The sequence below is a fragment of the Corvus kubaryi genome, unplaced genomic scaffold (assembly GCF_017639235.1).
Source record: "Corvus kubaryi isolate FWS band 111438036 unplaced genomic scaffold, C.kubaryi_AGA036_p1.0 37387, whole genome shotgun sequence".
Classification (NCBI taxonomy): Eukaryota; Metazoa; Chordata; class Aves; order Passeriformes; family Corvidae; genus Corvus; species Corvus kubaryi.
The window spans coordinates 9,371,014-9,390,654 of NW_024581129.1; the positions used below are offsets into that span (position 1 = coordinate 9,371,014).

Below are 19,641 nucleotides of genomic sequence, written 5' to 3' on the forward strand. Positions count from 1 at the left end.
CCCCTCGGCCGGGTCATGTCGGTGTGCGCCGGCCCCGGCGACGCGGCGGCCCCGCGGCTGCGGCCTCGCGCCGCCCTGATGGCACGGCGGCCCGAGCTGCTGTGCGGCGCGGCCATCGTGCTGGGCTGCGCCTTCCTTGTCGCCCTCAAAGTCACCTGCAGGTACCGGCGGGGGAGCGTGCGGACCCAGGGCTCGGCCGGGGGGGAGAGGCCGCTGGCCCACCGCTGTTCCCAGAGGCGGTGCTGCATCGGGGCCTGGGGCAGAGCCGTCGGCGGGGCCCGGCGGGACGTGGTCGCCCCGCGGCGCCGTGTACCCTCTGCGGCCGGGTCGCGTTGGGCACGGGCATGCCCGGGGTGGGGGACGGATCTTCCTCCCGGGCCCCACCTCATGTAGTTCCCCCCATGGCACCCGCTACTGGTCGCATGTCGGAGGATGCTATGTCCCCCTCAGCAGGGTGGCCGCGGGGCTGGCGATAAGAACGTGTCGTGGGGCGGGGGAGCGGAGTGTTTTAAGAGATACCTGCCCCACCGGGGGTGTCGTGCTGTGGCGGCAGGTTCGCGGGGGCACCCGCTCGTGAGGGCAGTATCGGGATATGCAGGGCGGTGTCTGAGGGTGCACCAGGCTGCTTCCTGGGGCCCAGTAATGGGACAGGAGGCATCGGGCAGGAACTGATGCCCAGGAAGTTCCGCCTGAACACGAGGAAGAGCTTCTTCACTGTGACTGACCGAGCACTGGGACAGATTGTCCAGGGAGGCTGTGGAGTCTCCCTCACTGGAAATATTCCAGAACCATCTGGACACAGTCCTGTGCCATGTGCTCTGGGATGGCCCTGCTTGAGCAGGGAGGTGGGACCAAAGGACCTACTGTGATCCCTTCCAACCTGACCCGTTCTGTGGTCTTGTGACAGGCACGTTGTTGAGATGGAGCTGCTTTTGCTCATCTCCAGAGGTAACTGGGACCTCGCACTGCCGCAGAAGGGCCGAGGGGGATCTAGGCTGCAGCCCTGCCCTCAGCGCTCTCAGCGTCGGCGGGGGCCAAACGAGTCTCTTCTGGCTCATGTGTGGATGTCGTCAGCCCCCTTTGCCTGCACCTGCTTCGGATAGAAAGATGTTTCGTGGTTTCCGTGCCAATCTCTGGTGGTGCTCCTCTTGGGAGCTGGAACTTCCTTCTTTGCAAAGGGCTCTCCAGTTCCTGTTTGCCGAGAGCTGGTGTACGTGGAAGCAGGAGATGTTTGTACTGGAGGGGCGGGAAGCGGCGGCAGTGAACGATGGGCACAGGCTGCTCGGTTCTGGAGCCTAAAACAGGGTCTAAATCTTCTGGGTGGGTTTTAGGTCAAGGTGACTGTTACATGCTCCGGGTCATACTATATTAAGAATATCTACTGCACGTGGGATTTAATTTTGATTTAATTTTAATTTTTAATGCAATGATGCTTCCTGCTCTCCTCTATTTAAAACCTGCTTATTCTTCTCAATTTTCTGCTAGCTGTGTTTGAAAGCTCACGGATGGAATGTGATTGGAATGTGGTTCTCACCACCCTGTACTCTGGAAGTTTGATTAAAGGGGTTCAGCTTTTCAGATCGTCGTTAAATAGACAAACTAATATCAGATAGGTATTCCCTGTTTGGTTGCTGTCAGAAATATAGAAGATTCAGGTGTAAAAATTCCTCATGCAATTTGGAGGATAGTTAATTGCACATGTTAACTATAAATACAGGACATAGTTTCTCACCACATGTGAGTGTGATTTACTAGCAAGACATAGGACCAGGGCATAGGTAGTACCACTGCTCTTACAATATATAACTTTCAAGATCAATGGATAAAAAGTATGGAAAGGAAAAATTCCTTTACTACAAGGCAGTCCATTAGTGGGATTTGAAATGTTGCGGGTTTATAGTGACTCAAGGCATAGCCAAGTGAGACCATGGGTTGTTATGGAAAGCCTGTCGTCTAGAACCTGAATTATTTCTGGCACTATGCAAATGTCTTTGAGACGATCCCACTCTCAGGACCGTGCAGTCAAAGGGGCTGGTCCTGTAGGCATTTGCATGTACTTCTTCCCTTTATTACCAGGGTGTTCTCATGGAAAGTTTAAGTTTTTATAAGCTCTGGCAGCAGGTAAATAATGCAATCAGTGTTTTAATAAACAGTTTGTGATTATTATGTTTGTGTAATAGTTTCTTATGTAATCCTCAGTTGATACGTGCATAAATTTTAGGGTTTTTCTTAGGAAACCTGGGAATTAGTCAAGGTATTCTGTTATATATTTGGTATTGTAGAGGAAGGCACTACTTAGCAAATCTCCTGAAGCAGCTGTTAGCTATTGATTTATTATGTTTTGGTTTTTAATAATTACTGGAGTTCTTTTCATATTTGAAGGTAGTCGTGTAGTTTCTGACTCACTCATGTCACGGGACTTCTGCTGATATGTTCTACTCATTCTTGGAATTTGGAGCCAATTCATTATCTAATTTTTAAGTCTTACGCTGTAGTTCTTGAACCAGTCACCCTCTTTTGGTTTAATCAGTAGAGGAAGCAGAGGTTTTAAACATATTGAGATTGTCTGTTTTCATTAAACTAGGTAAAGAGAAGATATTCTAGCTGATGTCTCTGAAGAAGTGCTGTGCTTTTAGCAGCTGATCAGCCTGTGTGTGCCAGAGCTGACACTGGAGCTGTGTCCTGTCCAGCTGGCAGGCAGAAATCATGGGAAGAAGCTGGCAGTTTGGATAATCATGGGGTGCAGGAATGGCAGGGAACCAGAGGTGTTGTTTGTGAGGTGACTGAAGAACTTAAGGGTTGGGAAGAAGGTGCTGAGTTGGTGACTGGGGGAGAAGGGAAGGAACACAGGTAGAAGTCCACAGAAGAAAGATTTTTGATCCTCTGTGTCAAACCATAATGTTGTGAGTAAAGGAATTAATGAATTATAAACATGAGGAACTCTCTAATATTTTCAAAAGTCTGGATTTAGAAGCAATTTTCTCTTATATGTGAATTAAGAATTTCCATTACTTACAGAAAATATACTGGGGGCAATTCTAAAATGTTAAGCTTTAAGTGAGTAGCCTGGAAATGAGAGAAGAGCTCCAATACAGTTTTTTGCTGTGTTGTAAAGACAAAGGTACTTCTTAAAAACTAGAAAGACTGTAAAGTTTGAAAGTGTGGCAGAGTTGTTAGGAGGTTGCTTAATATGAGTTTGACAGTGTTCAGGGCTCAATAATTCTATCACAATTACTAAAATTTTAACCTGAGAAGGATCAAATATCCATAATAAGATTTTTGTATTAGCTTTCTATTGCAACACAAAATAAAGAAATGCATGATCTTTCCTAAAACTTCCAGTCCCATTATGAACTATGGCAAAATTGAGCATGACAGTATTGTCCAGTTTTCAGTCTGACTTACTCTAGTGTAAATATAGCTAGTGGAAAATTTTAAAATGAAGAGAATATAAAAAGATAATAGGATCATTCACTTGCATTTAAGGCAGTTTATACCATAGCAACTTCTGAACACCTTGGAAGTGCCAAATTCTGGATTGTTTGATTGCTGATTGGATAGAAAGGGTTTCTTGAGTACTTGGTTTATGTTCTTCGTAATACTTACTGGCCAATCTAATTTCTCTTAAAAAACTTAATCTGTCATAATCTCTTTGAATTTAGACTGTTTGTTGATACTGTCCTTAGAGTGCCCTGAACAGTTTGCAGTCCCTGCTCTGATCAGTAAAATGAACTAGCACACATTTCCGTATCATTTCCTAATGCGATATAAAATAACAGAAGTATAGAATACTGTAAAACAAAGCATAAAGCAGGGTAATAGGCTCTGTTTATATAGACATCACATCACAAAACTTTATGACCAGTATCTCTTTTCTTATCAGGGTGCTGTTACCTAAAGTACAAGTGTTAAAAGAGGATGAGGCCAGGGAAGAAATCAAAAGAAATCACTCTTCCTGGTAATTTTGTGCCCTACAGCAACCAACCATAAGAGTGTGAGCTAACGTACCCATAAACAGTGCATGGTATCACAGTGTGACTTTCTAAAGCTTCTGAAGGGTGATCTTTAGATTTTTATAGTAATTCATGAAACTAACTCAGATAACATAAATTGTAGTAATTTTGCATCAATTTCTAAAGTTTTGTCATTGCATGATTTTTGCGAAGAATAAAACTTAGGGCTTTGGGCACAGTTTTTTAACTACTACTGTATAGTCTCAATAACCACTCTTAATTTTCTTCCTGCAGCCGAGCAAAAGATGTAACAATGCCAGCGAAGCTTCCGGTGAATTTTTTCTCCACAAAATCTCCAGTCATTGATCTTTTTCGGGGGCAGTTAGACTATGCAGATCAGCTCCATCAGGATTCAGAAATTGTGCTGTATTTCTTCTACGCTCCGTGGTGTGGGCAGTCCATTGCAGCAAGAGAAGAAATAGAACACGTGGCCAGCAGATTGTCAGACCAGGTAACTCCAGAGAAGATACCAATCTTAAACATGACCTGATAACTTTTCAATGTCCAAGCTGATGCTAATTTCTGTCTTCTCATGGAAAACAATTGGACTTGAATGCTCACATTTTAGGGTGACTCATCAGTCACCTTAATTTTAATTTAGCATACAGAGTGTTAGAATAAATGGAGACAGCCTGTGATTCCTGCTCAGTTGTCTGTTATTTCTGCTTCTGAATGGGGAAGTCTACAAGTTTCTTGTGAAGTGTTCTCAGATTTATTCACCTGCCTTCAGACAGAAATTCCATGGAATTTGCTTCCAGTTCTGGGATCCTTGGAGACACTAGTAATCATATAAAGATTGTACTTTATATACCATAGAACTGCTTTCAAGCAGTTGGGTGCCTGTGAACACTTCACAGGTACAGCTGTCCTAAACCTCCACTTGTTGAGCTCCACTCTGCAGAAAAAGTAATTAATGTGGGTTATGACTAAATTAATAAATTTGAAGGATTTAGATTAGGAAGCATAAAAGCTAGAAAGAGCAGTGACCAAAAGGATTATTGTTGCAAAATGACAAAAAGAATAAAAAAAAAAAGTCTGTCTGTGACAGATATGGCATACTGAGTTGAAAAGGCCCTGAAAATATCAGATGAAATGGATTGGAAAAAGTACATCAAGTACATCTTGGATAAAAGAGGTCACAGTAGTGTACTTTGTTGGCTGTGAATTTTTACCTGCTTTGCAGGTGCTGTTTGTGGCTGTAAATTGCTGGTGGAACCAGGGGAAATGCAGGAAGCAGAAGCATTTCTTTTATTTTCCTGTGATACACTTGTACCATCGGAGGTAAGATTTCGTATGTACAGTCTAGGTTTTTTAATTGTTGTTTTGGGAAACAGATATCATACAAAGTGCTGCATTTTGAAAATGCTACATTTCTGTCTTCAGTAAATAGTTCTTGGGTAGATTCTAGGTGAGCTCATCCTGTGTGCTACACAAGTGCTGGGTAGGGCTGTAACTGTCAGTTAAATGACATGCTGGGCAATTCTTCATCCTTATGGAAATTTTGGTTTGCCTGTGCATCTCCTGGAAGTTCTGCCTCCAATGAAAAGAAGTCAGAGTTACGTATTAATTTCAGATGTCTGCTTGCTCTGTAGATGGATTATAGCAACTGGTCCTAATTTATGACAGCATTAAAGAATGTACCTAAGGGTTGTTGAAGGAATTTAAGTGCATATTTAAATTGCACTATGTACTGAAGATCTTGTTCTAATTTTGAACTTTGCGCTCACTTTTTTGTTCCCCAGAAGCTAAGATATCATTGTATAAAATTTCATGTAACTTCACTTTTATTTTTTAGTATTTGTATGTGTTGTCCTTTTTTTCTCTTTGTGTGGAGCAGAAGGTAAGGAAGCACAGTTCCCAACAGTTTCTAATAAAAGCATTTATCCCTGTATTTTACTTTTTATTTTGCTAGTTTTGAACTGCAGCTCTCTTTCATTACAGAGGCTGATTTTGCTGTTGGGGGGAATTTATGCATTGAGGAGGAGCAGTCCTGGTCTTTGTTAGCTGAACTTGTAATAGACACAAGAGACACTGGCATAATTCAAACTGTAATAAAAGAATCCTACAGTGCCACTTGGATGTACATTGACTTAAACTTACTTGATCTTGAAATCACAACAGAGTAGATGGATGCACTTGGATTAGTAACATTAAACAGTTGTAACAAGACGAGGTGTAAATTGCTGTGAATATTTCATAAGATCCTGAAGGACAATGCATCCCTCATGCCTGAGATACTAAACCTCACATGTGGTGCCCTGGGCATGTGACGTGTTGAGCAGTGAGTATTGCTGTGAAGACGGAGGTTTGTAATAAACCAGTGCAGGATGTAGAATGATCTAGTGGGCTCTAGGAGACCATTTTGAAGCACCTCAATATAGGTATCTCAGTGCGAATTGGGTATTTTCCAGTGTGCCTGTATGTATAAGGTATATTAAAAATGCATCACATTAAATTCTTCAGTGGAAATGGACTAATTCTTTATGCTTTTTGTGTTTGATTTCGTTTGGGACAATGATGCTTTGTCCAGCCCAGTGATAATCAGGAGGAGAACCTCTGGAAATTGTAGCTGCAAGCCCCAGCCCACTTTATGTTTTAGCACTGCCTAACGTGGTGTGAGCTGTTTTATCAGATGGCTGGGGGGGAAACGGGAGCTTTGCCGAGTCTGTTCATCTGCAGTGCGACTGAATTTGTCCCTGCTTTGCTGATTGCTGCTCATAAAAGCCTGTGTAAAAATATTGCACCTTTTCAGATTGATACTGCTTGAGACATTGAAAAAACAAGGGAAAATAGTGACATTTTTCAGATCTGTATTTTTAAGTCACATGTGTTTACTTTGGACAAAGTGGAAAGATATGTATATGGTCATGTAATTCATACTTGAGTTTTACCAAGTTCTTTAATGGGACTCAGAAGTGGTCTCCATCCCTCCATGCTCACCAAGACTCTGCCCCTTCCACAGATATGCTGGCTCTTCCCACTGGTAACACAACTCCCTAATCAGTTACAGAAGCCACTGGTAAAACACAGAGAGCAATTCCCTAGAGGCTGAGCATGCTGTCTATGTAACTCCTATCTGCCACCCCCAGGAGGGACTCTCTATTGTTAATTTAAGTCTTAATGTTTTATTATTTTTTTTGGTACTAGTTTTGGACCAATTGAATACAAAGGCCCTATGAGTGCTGTTTATATTGAAAAGTTTGTTCGCCGGGTGATGACACCACTACTCTACATCTCGTCTCGATCAAAATTACTAGATTTCCTCTCAAATTATGAGGTACTTGTCTCTCTTCTCTAGCTTTACCACTGTGGTTCAGAAAGAGTTTGACTTGTTTAAGGATTAAATTTGATCTGCTCCAAAGTACTAGTTTATTTTCAGGATCCTGAAATCACTGCCCTGTAAATTTGTTAAAATCATAAAAATATGAAAAAACAAATTCATAATGTTGGTTCCTTGTACAGTTACTATTATGATTTAGTGATGCTCTTAATTTACATTACTTTAGTATCTAGAGACAACAATCAAAGTTGTTACCTCAAGAAAGAAGGGAGAAATCTTTTCACAAAAGTCTTGCAGTCTAAGTTGGGACAGCATTTGAGAAATATATAATCATTACTTTAATTTTAAAAGGAATGATAAGCTTTTCTAGTAGGATAAGTCTGTTAAGTGAAAACAAATGTGAAACCAGTTGAAGTGAGGGCTCCTAATCACTTTGTATGTGATAACTTGATGATTTTAATCCACTGGAATATGATGTTTTATTCATTTCAGTCTGTTGTGTTCAGGGATGCCAAGATTGGTAGCAATACTGTTGGATTAATAACTTCCAGTTAGACAAAATGTGCTTACAGCAGAGCCATTTAAAATCCCTTTATAACTGTTCATTCTTATAGTGCACAGTGGAGAAGTACCATAATCTTACTAAAGCCCAAGCTATTAGATCAGTGTGGAAAACCTGACCCACAAATCAGTGCAGTGGCAGTGGGCACGACATGGGAGGGACCCTCCAGTGTCTTGGACTGAAGAAGATCCCATGTGAGCACCTGGTGCATGTTGCAGTGCCTGGTTCTGCTGCAGGATGCAGCATGAGCTGTGCTGTTCAGTGGCAGCTGCCACGGTGTAGGGGACACACACTGGTAGTTCCCCTGGGTAGGACACACTTCATGCCAGGAACTGCTACTGGGTTTGGTTTTCCAGTGTTTTAAGTGGGCACTGTGAGTCAGGAGCAGTGAGTTGTGGCCTGTCTCTAGTGCTGGTACTTTCTTTCTATGATCATAAGCAATTCTGTTGTCCTTCCACTGCTTCAGTTTTGCTGTTCTAAAATTCTAAAAGATTTTTTTGCCTCTTACAGAGATTTGAAGAAGGCCATGCTTGGTTTTTGGTTTGTGTTCTGTCATTTCTTGGTAGACTGCAGAAGGTTACTAATGAGCATATTAAGCTTAAATTTGCTTAACAGTAAGAGGTGCACTTCCATTGGAAAAAGACTAAGATAAAAGACAAATTGAGGGGGGAACAACAAATAATTTTAAAATACTGCTTAGCAGTTGAATAGATAATTTTGTTTCTGTGTTCAAAGTTCCCCCCTTCCTGTGCTTGAAATGCAGTGGCTCCAAGTGCTGAGTTGCTGTTTATGTTCAGCATTTGTTGGTTCTTTTTTTTTCTGCAATGGCGCAAGAGTAGAGGCTGTTCTGCTGTGTTGCCCCACAGTCATTCATGCCTGAGGTTCTGTCCCAGAGCGTGGCTCCAGGTGCTCAGTGTCTTGCCTCTGTAAAGTTAAGCAAGAGGGGAAGGAGGGGCTACAAAAGTAACAGATACAGATAAGATGAAAGAAACAAAATTGTTTATGAAGATGGATGCAGAGAAAAACATAGACACAAAAGAAAAGTTAGTTTAAACTAGAAATAAACAGGTTGTTTTATCACTTCAAACAGTCAGAAATGTGAACGTTTTACAGTGTTTTCCATGCGAGCTGAGAAATTGATACCTTTTGTAGGAGAAGATAAAATCCAGGGGTTAGTCCTGTGTTTAAGAAGTGAGGAAGTCTGGGGAATAGAGTAGATTATGGGAAATTGGGACATGTGTGGCACAAACTAATTACTATTTTGAGACCCTTGGCTAGTGTCTTCCTTTGACTTTTGATCTCCTCTCTATAAAAAAATACTAATTTTTAGCAGAAGGGAAAGGACAGAAGGCTGTCAAGGATTGCTATTTGGCACTTTGGCCACTGTCTGCTGCTGGATCATGTTTTTGTGATTTCACTGAAAAGCTAATTAATTTCAAGCTCAAAATAATTCGAAAGATTTGTCATCATCAGTATCTAATTTTCGGTCCTGTGTTCTGATAGCAAATGTGTTCTGCAAACTAGGAGAAATACTGATGGGCAGAGTGCAGTTAATGTAAGAACAAGTGGTTGTCGCTTGGTCTTCAGTTCGTTCCTCGACCTGATCACGTGGCATGCCGTGTTGCTCTCACTAGAGGGCGCTCAAATCCTGTGAAAAAAAATTTGGGATCCTGCGTTCTCTGATGCTATTTAAGGTTGGTTTATATGGGGTTGTGGAATGATGCTAGTGCAAAACTGGAAATGGATAAGAATAAATTTTTGAGAGCAAGGAAAATATGCCATTTGGGAAGCAGTTAAAATCTTGGAACGTTGAGGAAGATCTAAGTTAAATGACAAGAAAGATGCAGTTCTTGCCATAATTCAAGGTTCCTGTGAGTACCTGTAATCAGATTTTCTTTTGTTTTCTTAACTGCAGAGATGTAGCAGTTTGATTTTAATCCAAACTGGCATCTCTCATTCCTCATCTGACTGACCCAGCTGCTAGAAATGGCCTCGGCCTCCTGAGGCACAGAGGAAGAAACAGGAAGCCACTGTAGTTAGACAAAAAGCTTCACTCCTTTATGAAAATTAAATGTGCCCAGGGAACTCATAATTTTCTGGCTTCAGGAGAGGTAGGAGAGGAGTTGGTCTCTCTGGGAGGTGGCTGGTGTGTCTCTTAACATGATGTCAGCTTTCTGCTGTGCTCTCTTTGTGTAGGAATGCTTCCTGAGCATCAGCCAGCTGTGTGAGATCTGTCGCAGCTGGGTCTTGTGTGGTGCCAGTGTTAAGTGATGCTGTGAAAATTTGCTTTCAGGTCTGGGTGCACAATGATTTTAACATCACTGAAAAATGATGTTAAATGTAAATTTAATGTCATATCAGTCAACAATTTCTTTGCATTTCTGCAGTACAGATTCAGTGGTATGTAATATTGGTTCTTCTGTTCCCTAGAGAAGACACATTCCTTTGCTCTTGCTGTTTTCTTTCCCATGTTCACAGATAAAATGAGGCAGGAATTGCCTGCCTGCACAAGTCTGAGAGTCTGAAAAAAGTAATCTCCCTGACCTCAATGCAGTATAGCCAAAACATTTTTTAAAATTACAAACTGGGATAGAAACAACTGGAGCATTAAAAGCATTTATCTGACTGTAAACTAATCAATAGGTGTGGGATTTTCCTATCTCCTGTTCCCATTATTTCACATTTTTGGCCTTTGAATTTCAGAGCTCTTTCATCACAGTCATTTAATGCTGCGACTAATTTCTCCAACGCTTCCAGTCAGCTGTAGTTTCAGTGATTCCCACCACCCTATGCAAATTTTGTTCCTCACCCTTTTCTCCCTTTTCTAAAGTTCTTATAGAAATATGAACTGCTTGAATATCAGTACACATCCTGGCTGGCTGTCTTTGGCTGCTGAAAAACATTAACTTCTAATGGTAGTTTTTTGTCTTTCCTACTAATCTGGAAAAGGGCCTTCCGTGTTATTCCTTATCACCTTAGTTTCTTCCGGAGTCGTTGGTAACTTCTTCTAGACTTCAGGGAATTACAGCATGCTGCATGGAGTCATCTACATGCTTGCTTATTCCTTCCAAGAACTGTGATAGGCCTGAGGCATGGTTCAGTAATAAAATTGTGCTGGCTTTTCTCCAGTAGAAATTACTCATCTGAAAATCTCTGTTCATTCTGAAAGTTTCCATACTTGCTGTTTTGTAATTGTTGAGATTCTTGGTAAGTCTGTTACTTGATTTAATTACATGCCATCACTTCCCATTCCTGTGGTGTAGAGACCAAGCAAGAAATAGGCTCCACTACAGTTAATGATTTTGTATTTCCATATATGAGCTTCATTTGGAGATAGCACTAAGAAGTCTTCACTAATGACATCCTCGGGTTTGTTCCAAAGCCCTTCCTACAGACACTTCGTTGGGGACGGGGACTGAAAATTGTTTCATGGAAAGAAAAGCTCCAGCAAGCTCCACTCTAGCAATGCCCATGCTCCTAATGCCCCTAAGCACCCCTGTGTCACATGTCAGTATTTACTCCTCCAACTTTAGACAGCAGCAGGTCATACCCTGTTCAGCTGATTGCTCCTCACTGCCTTCATGAGGATGAGCACCCAGAGCTGCACACACGTGGTTGCTTGGAAGCAGGTGATCATCAGTAACAGATTGGGTGTAGATGTCCTCATAAACTATTTGCAGGCAGCTGTTACTGAGTTTTGGAGGGTCTTACATGAAAGAATGTGGGAGTTGTTGCTGTCAAGCTCTTCTTGGCCTACTTGTACTCCAAAATAAGAACCTCTTGTTTACATTGCGATACCTCTTCTGTGCGACTTGAACCTCACTTGTGCAGAGCAAGAATTGTTGTTAGTTGCAATACCTGGAAGTGTTCAGTCTTGTTAAAAGCTTCATTCTTACAGACAGGGAAACTTTCACTGTACTTTCATTGTACCCTTTCCTCATGTATAATTGCAGCCTGTAACAGGGTGAAATTTTTAACTGGTCTGGGCTGATCATTAAAAGGACATTAGTTAACCAGATTACTGATTAGGCATAGAGCATTAGTAAATACCAGTATATATAGTAGTGTAGTATATATTAGTATATAATAGCATATATTCTCCCACTGCAATTTTTTTTAATTGAAAAAAAACACTTTCCAAAAATTATCTTTGGGAAACATTATTCACAATCTGGAAGTCTCAAGCTGCTGTTAGTGTACAGCAGAACTGGCAGTCTGAATCAGAAAATTACCTTTTAAATAACATTATAAATATTTCTCCATCTGACTTCTGGCTTCTTGCCACATTTTACTGTCACTTTTGACTCTTCTTTCATTCACTGTTTGGTGTCCTAAATTCAGTTGGTACAGGATTAGTATTCAAGAATGGTCCTAGAAAATGGGAAGCTAAAATTTTGATAATCTTATCTGTCTCCTTATTTTGGTTCAGTTGAATGCTTTAAAAGTTTTTTAGAAGAGATTGTTTCTTTTTACTGTCTTAGTTTGGAACCAAGAGAAAAAGATGAAGATTAATTACTAACCTGTATGTTGTTTAAAAATGAACACTGAGTGCTATTATTTTGCTGTGTTTTTTCACTACTATTTTATTTATATTTGTATTTTCTTCTTGGTAATTAACTATTGCAGAAATTTCACTAATTGTTTGTAACTCATTTTTATTATTGATAATTTTCTTGGGGTACCTCCCAAGGAATCTTTATGAACAAGGGGTTTATGCTTAGCATTCATCCATGTAAGAGAATTCCTGCCTAAAAAGAGAAGTCGTGAGGTGGAATGGGCAATATTGCTATTGGTGAACATCTTCAGATTGCTAATTAGTACTGAATTATGTCAGTGTGTAAGGCTGATGTGAATAACTGAATTCATATAAATAATAACAGGTAAAATGTATGCTCTTGTTTTAAGAAGAAATTTAAAATTTTATATGTAGAACTCAAAAAAAACCAACTAAACAAAGCAGCCTCTGAAATACCGAATGAAAATACTTACGTGAGGATATATTTGCCACACAAATGGGTGCCTGGTGAGTCTGGAATCTTCTGTTCCACAGCAGTCCCTGGAGTGCTCTTGCTTTGTGTGTCAAATGACTTCTGTATGCACTAGTGGAAGTGAGAAACAAATACACAAAATAACGAAATTCCATCACTCACTCTGTCCTGAAAGTTTATTAAGCCCACTCGAGTGATGTGTTAAAAACACAATTAATAGTAACTTTGAATGGATTATATTTGGAAAAATATAAAATCAAAGCTTAAGTGAAATACTGGAACCAGAAAAGTCTAGACTTTTTTCCTCTCTGTTCCAAGTCAGCTTCTCCCAGATTCTCTTCCTGACTTTAATTGGAAGTCATTCACCTGGAAAAATCAATAGGCCTGTTCTGGGATGAGTTGTTTAAATTTTGAATTGTCTGTCTGGCAATTTGAAGAGCTTTATGTGTATGCAGATGGGATATGGAGTTCTCAAGATTTTTATGCAGTTGGTCTCACTGACTCTTGCAGGATATACTGAAAGGATTTACAGTGACTGTAGCTTAAAGATGATCACTTGTCTTAGCAGTTCAGGTACTCACACACAAAATGTGTGAATTCTTATGTAAATTACTAATTATGTGCAACATAAACAAAGTATTACTGCTTAAGCCCTTTATACTCTGAAAAATTGTATTTCATATTCTAGTTCTAAAAGAAGTCTTTATGATACTTATGGTTCTTATCTTGGTGCTGGAAGTGGTTCAAAATACAGTTGCAAAGCAAATATTAATTGTTCTTGGTGAACTTCAAAATGGGAAACACACCGTTAGAAACGTAACATCCATAAAGCCCCTCTCTCTTACATAAGCTTTTGAATGACAGCTTCATTCTTTGAATGAGAACTGATTTTGATTGTCTTTTAATATTAAAATTCTTATTGCAGCATAAAGTGACTGTTCTTCAGTAAACATTGTTGTCTTTTAAGAGTCTGTTGTGTTTTACTGTAGTCCCATATATTTATACTTGAAAATAGCTTAAGTAACTCTAATTCTTATTATTTCAGCCTGGAGTTGTGGGATTTTTTGAGTTCAATGCTTCACCTCAACCTCCTGGTTATTTGACATTCTTCACATCAGCATTACATTCATTAAAGAAAGGTAAAAGCTCCATTTTCATAATTTAAGGCCTCTGTGAATGAGTTATGTCTAAATGCTTCAGTAGTTTTTTGTAATATTTAGTCTTTGTCTTGTGCAGCATGTTCAGTGTCAGAGGCTTTGGGATGAACTTGACTGTGTCAGCACTCAGTAGCTGAATTCAGTGATGTGGTCCTGGGTGGAGTTACAGAGCTGCTACAAGGCAGCTTGAGCAGGGTTTTCTCCCCCTCTTGTTTTGCATCGATAATCTAAAATACAATACCTCTTGTTTGTGTTTACACATGTAAACTGTGTGATGATTAATACCTCCTTTTTGGGTCATGAATTTTGGATGGAACTTTCTCAAAGTTAAGATTAACATGTTGTATAAATATTCTTTCCTGTCAGCAAATGAAGGAGATTCATACCACTCTGCTTATTTTTTACTGTGCCACTGATGCGATAAAGAGCCTGTTCTATATTTTGTTCTGTGATTTTCGCATTTATATGTTGGATTAGTTCTTTGCAACCTAAAGATAAGCAGTCTGTCTTTATCTGTGCATATTTATAAATGTAGAATAAATATTTATAAATTATATATATATACTCTAAATGTACAGTAAATGTACATCACTTAAGCAATGTTCATGCCTTTCCCTTACATGTATCATCTTGGCTTTTGAGATGCCATAAACCATTGCAAGGTACATCTATGATACCAGATTCTATACTTCATAAGCAAATTGGGGATTTGGACAATTCAGGTTAAATAGACAGGACTCTATACATGTGCAGGACTCTATACCTGGAGTGCAGAAAGGGAACACGTTTGTCCTTCTTGCCATCTTTCTTCTGCCTTAATCACCAGTGTTGGCAGTTGCTATTCACAGATTTCTGTGCCTTTACACAGCAGTGTTGTGTGTTCTGGTCTGAGGGTGGTATTCTGGGCCTTTCAGGGGAGTTCAGTGTGTGTAATTGTATTCAAAGATTGCGAATCTGCCCTTTCAGATTACCTTGGGACGATACGCTTTGGAGTGGTCACAGATAAACGGGTAGCAGAGGAGATCTCCCTGGTGCATTCTGGCAGTGTGTATTTGCACAGACATGCCAACACATCTCTTGTGAGTATCGCTCTCTGCTGTAGGGACTCTGATTTGGTACAGAGATGCTCAGGGATCAGAATTAGAAGACTACTTGAATGAGGATGTGGGCAAAGATTTTGTGAAGGGATAGTAGGAACAGTGAAAACTTGCATTTTGGCTTAAAGGTATAACATGATACTGTTTTGAAAAATCACACAAATTAAGTTATTTGAATTTATAATAACTCTTAATCCATGTGCCCTGTTTTTTGAAAAGCTAAGGCTGAAAATACTAACTTTCAGATTTACTCTTTGGCATAGACACACTACCTGCCCACACTGGCACCATGAGTGAAAACTCTGTGAGGATAGGTATTGTGATGTGTATTTTATTCAATTGAGACTAGGGAAAACAGGGATATTTTAGGTGAAATAACATAAAATACGTCAAATTACTTTTGTCTATACAAATTATTTAGGATAAACTTGCTTTAATACATTAAAATTTATTCTAGAAGCTGTGAGCACTTTTTGTTACAGATTTCTTTTCTCTGCATTCAGGAATAAGAAATACCAGTTTTAAATGCAGTCATGATGTTTGGTTCTTAAAAGGCTGATTTAAAAAGAGTTACTGAGTAGTGGGAAAAATGTTCTAATATGCTGTAAATTAAAATATGTGATGATACCAGCTTAGAGGTCTTTCACTTACAAAGAAAATTTGTACTATTGAGAATATAAAGATGCAATAAAAGGAAGAGGAGCTTCCCTGGTAGAATCCTTTTTGCTTGTGGATGTTACTATAATCTGATGAGCATTTGGAAAGCTTTTCCAAAGGAAAAGGGTGTATGAAATGCTGAAGTTTGCGGACACTCATTACATTTAGCAAAAGAGTTCTAGTCATTACAGTAACAAAGCATGCAGTACTGAAGAACTGCATTTGTTACTAAATCAAGTGAGGACAAAGAACTATTTTTTTTTCCCCCTTCAAGATCTATCCAAAAGACATCATGAACTTCACTGCTGAGAACATTTGCAAGTGGGCTCTGGAAAATCGGGAGATGCTCATACGTTGGCTGAGACCACATGGTGGGAAAAGCCTTCTTCTAAACAATGAGCTGAAGAAAGGACCAGCACTTCTTATATTTATACCTTACAATCCCCTAGCAGAAAATCATCCTCTTTTAGCTGAAGTAAGTGAAATAAGTTTTTTTTAACTTCAAAAATACTAAAACTTGAGAGCTGTAGTCAGGAGTCTGAGCTTGACTGTGACAGATACCTCATTTTATTTCACTATTCTAAGTATCCAGTTTTGTTTAAAACCACTTTCTCAAGCCATATTATCACAACTCCCTTACACTGGTTTGCGTCTCACACAGCGTGCCTTTGTCTCACTCAACAGCTGTTTAGAACAAGCATCTAACTCTTCTTGACCTCCTCCTTTTTGTGGTAGGTGCTGTGTAAGAAATGCAAATCTTTGCCAGCTGGAACTGAAGACTTGTGTGTTTTGTCTGCCCCATTCTATTTCTCCTCTCCTGTCTTTCCAGAGGGGTAAAACCGGACAATGTTATTTGAAATACAGCCCAATCAAACTACTCAGAGCCAATCTGATTTTTATATCCCGTGTGCTCCTTAGTCACCTTCCAATTTTCTCTTCGTCTGAACTGCCTAGGACAGGAGCTTGTGGAGCTGTGCAGAAATGAGATAGGGAAACTAAGAGAGGGAATTCCTTTTATGGTCCATACATATACCTTTTCTCTGCTTTGTTTTACCCTTGGTTATGAAAAGCAAAATGGTGATGTAGCATAGGAATGTTTGCATGGAGGGACAGGTTGTTTTTTTCCTATTTTCTTTCTTCTTTCAATATTTTACTGTGCAGAGTACACTTGAGTATTACAACTATATGCCTGTGGTTGGGAGAATACAAACATTGCTTCAGCATTCTTAGTGATTGTACAAAATCTGTGCGCTACCTATGCCAGAAGAAATCTCTATTCCCTTTCCATGTGGGAATGCTTTAATTTATTTTCTCCTCCTATTGGAAAATGAGGGAAATTCAGGAACCTCTACTCACTAACACTTCATGTAGTGGGGTTTAACCATAGGATGTAGTGTTATTGCACTGTAGTAAATCGGATGCATAGAGGACCTTGCAATTAGTGGATGGAATAATATTTTAAAGTGACTTTATTGTTCTCCATATTCAATGTTTATATGCTGAAATACTTGAAAATTTAACTTTTTGTTGTCAAGTGAGAGCCCTTGTAATTTTTTGAAAGAACAAAGATTACTCAGCTTCGTGTTTCTGAAATTCCATCTCTAGTTGCATATAATGTTGTTAAACAGATAACTGCATTTGGGTGAACTGTGTACAGTTAATCTTGATTTTATTTTTTTTTTCCCTCTCTTTTGTTTCCCCCCCATAGATTACCAAAGTGGCCTTGGAATACCACAAGTGTAATAAAAGCCAGGCAGCTGAGCCAGATCTTCAGCACTTAGGAGACTCTGATTCGCCAGCTTTTGATTCCTCTGTAACAGATGCACATCTGAAGTTCTCCGAAACATTTCCCATAGCCAAGTACCCATGCTGTAACACGGTGGTGCTTCCACAGTGGCACTCAATCTCCAGAACTCACAATGTCTGTGAGCTCTGTGTTAACCAGACTCTTGGTGTCAAGCCAAATAAAGTCCATGTGCCACACTGTAACTTTTTAGAGATAGAAGCAGCTTTGGATTCTTTCTACCTCCAGGAACATACCTTTTTTCAAGTAATATCAAATACCATAGAATGCAGCAATTTCTTAAGTTTCTATAGTCCCTTTAGCTATTACACTGCATGTTGCAGGACAGTAAACAGGCATTTTTTAAGTTTCATTAGTTCTGAAAAGACCATCTTTCAGACCCCCAAAGTAGCATTTTCTTCCCATGGGAAGAAAGATAACACTCAATTTTCTATTCCTCACATTGAGGATAGGAATTGTTTTATTCCTGACCTTAATATTAGTAGCACGAACATTACTGGTCTGAGCTGCAGGACCAACAAAACCTTGAATCTCTATCTACTGGATTCGAATCTCTTTTGGATATATGCAGAGAGACTAGGAGCATCAAGATCTACTCATCTTAAGGAATTTGCTGCCATTGTTGACCTGAAAGAGGAAGTGCACTATGTCCTGGACCAGAATCAGTCACTTGTTGGACCTACCCTCGGTACAGTATCCACTATACAAATGCTTGAATTCAGGCAATTATGTTTCCAAGCAGGAATGGAAAACTTGCTGCCATTTTGAAAAGTGAGACTACTTTGTGAAGTTAACATTGGGAATTATAATTTATTCTATTCTATTTAGTAGTTAACCAAGCATTTATGAATGATTTTGTTGGCTAGAACAGAATCATGTTGTAGGTGACGTAAGAACTAAGTTCCTTATACCAGAATTAATTTACTTTATAAGAAGTGAACCTTAAAATGTGTGATTCTTGACTGCCTGATGCCTTGGTGAATTTTAAAAGCTAAATTAATTTGCATGTGGAAAAAAATTTCTATTCATTTAAAATATTTGATATTACAGAAGATGTTTGTATACTAATGGTGGTGTTGATGTTTGCTCAGCTGTTTTTTGTACTAAAATATCACAGAATTTTGGGATATACTGACCACTTATCAGCAGAGACTTTCCCATCCTCTTGTCCTCTGAAACTAACTTAAATTGTTTTAAATTTGTTTTGAAAAGTGTGTCTGTTCTCAAGGTAGCAGGGTAGATCTCTGAAGTGGTTGTGGCCAAATCTGCCAATTATTATTTCCTGTCTGAATTGGAGGAGAAAAAAAAAAAAAAAAAGAAAAAAAACGGGAAAAAAATCTGACAAAACAACTCAAGGATTGCAGTTATGATTTATTTGCAAGTTCTTGAATAAGACAACATATCCCTAACCATGTGCATTTGCCTGTCATGCTGATGTGCAAAACTGAGTCTACCTTCAGAAAATACTGCGTTTCTTAATGTTAGCTACGTAAGCCAACATGGAAGAAAATTCAGGTATTAAACTGCTCAAGAACACATATCAGTATAATTCTTACAGCACTAATTACAGTTCTTTTTTGCCATCAATCTAAGTACAAAAGTATGCACAACATAGAACAAATAGCCGTGTTATTGTTAAGGATCACATGCAGCCCTGTATCCTGTCTCTATCCCAACCCCTCAGGACAAGACTCTGGAAAAACAAACAAAAACCTCAGTGACCATAAAAAGCTACTTGGGAAATATTAAGATAAGAATGAGGACATATAAATTTCCTTCCCCTTTGTGCTCCCAGTACTTTCTGTCTCAAACATTTCTTAGGTCACAGGATTTCCTGAGCATGGTGAGGGTTTCTCTGCAGAGCAAGACTCAGTACATTTCTGTTCCATCATTTGAACTTCCAGAAAACTTCTGCTTTTACATATTTTGTCAAGGAGTGTCTGATTTATGCTTGGGGCTTGTGCTTTTTATTTTAATTTTTTAAAATTCCTTAAGATCTTAACTTTTAATATTTCATAAAATCAAACCAGATTGGTGCTTAATACCTTTTTCAGATCTCACTCTTTGCAGATAGTTTCTAGAA

General features: G+C 39.5%; 1 protein-coding gene across 3 annotated transcripts in view; it reads left to right on the top strand.

Annotated features, from left to right (window-relative positions):
- The window catches only part of TXNDC11 (thioredoxin domain containing 11), a 26,848-nt gene continuing 7,207 nt past the window's right edge, over nucleotides 1-19,641 (top strand). Inside the window, exons 1-8 of one of the 3 annotated variants that reach the window (XM_042037202.1) lie at nucleotides 1-161; nucleotides 4,248-4,464; nucleotides 5,197-5,294; nucleotides 7,161-7,290; nucleotides 13,889-13,982; nucleotides 14,967-15,079; nucleotides 16,029-16,229; nucleotides 17,463-18,246. In XM_042037202.1, the coding sequence (XP_041893136.1) occupies nucleotides 16-161; nucleotides 4,248-4,464; nucleotides 5,197-5,294; nucleotides 7,161-7,290; nucleotides 13,889-13,982; nucleotides 14,967-15,079; nucleotides 16,029-16,229; nucleotides 17,463-18,246 (1,783 nt within the window). In that variant the 5' untranslated portion in view covers nucleotides 1-15. Of the gene's footprint in view, nucleotides 162-3,842; nucleotides 3,959-4,247; nucleotides 4,465-5,196; nucleotides 5,295-7,160; nucleotides 7,291-13,888; nucleotides 13,983-14,966; nucleotides 15,080-16,028; nucleotides 16,230-17,462; nucleotides 18,247-19,641 lie in introns of those variants that run through there. The other 2 variants (XM_042037203.1, XM_042037204.1) reach the window with 2 other exon arrangements.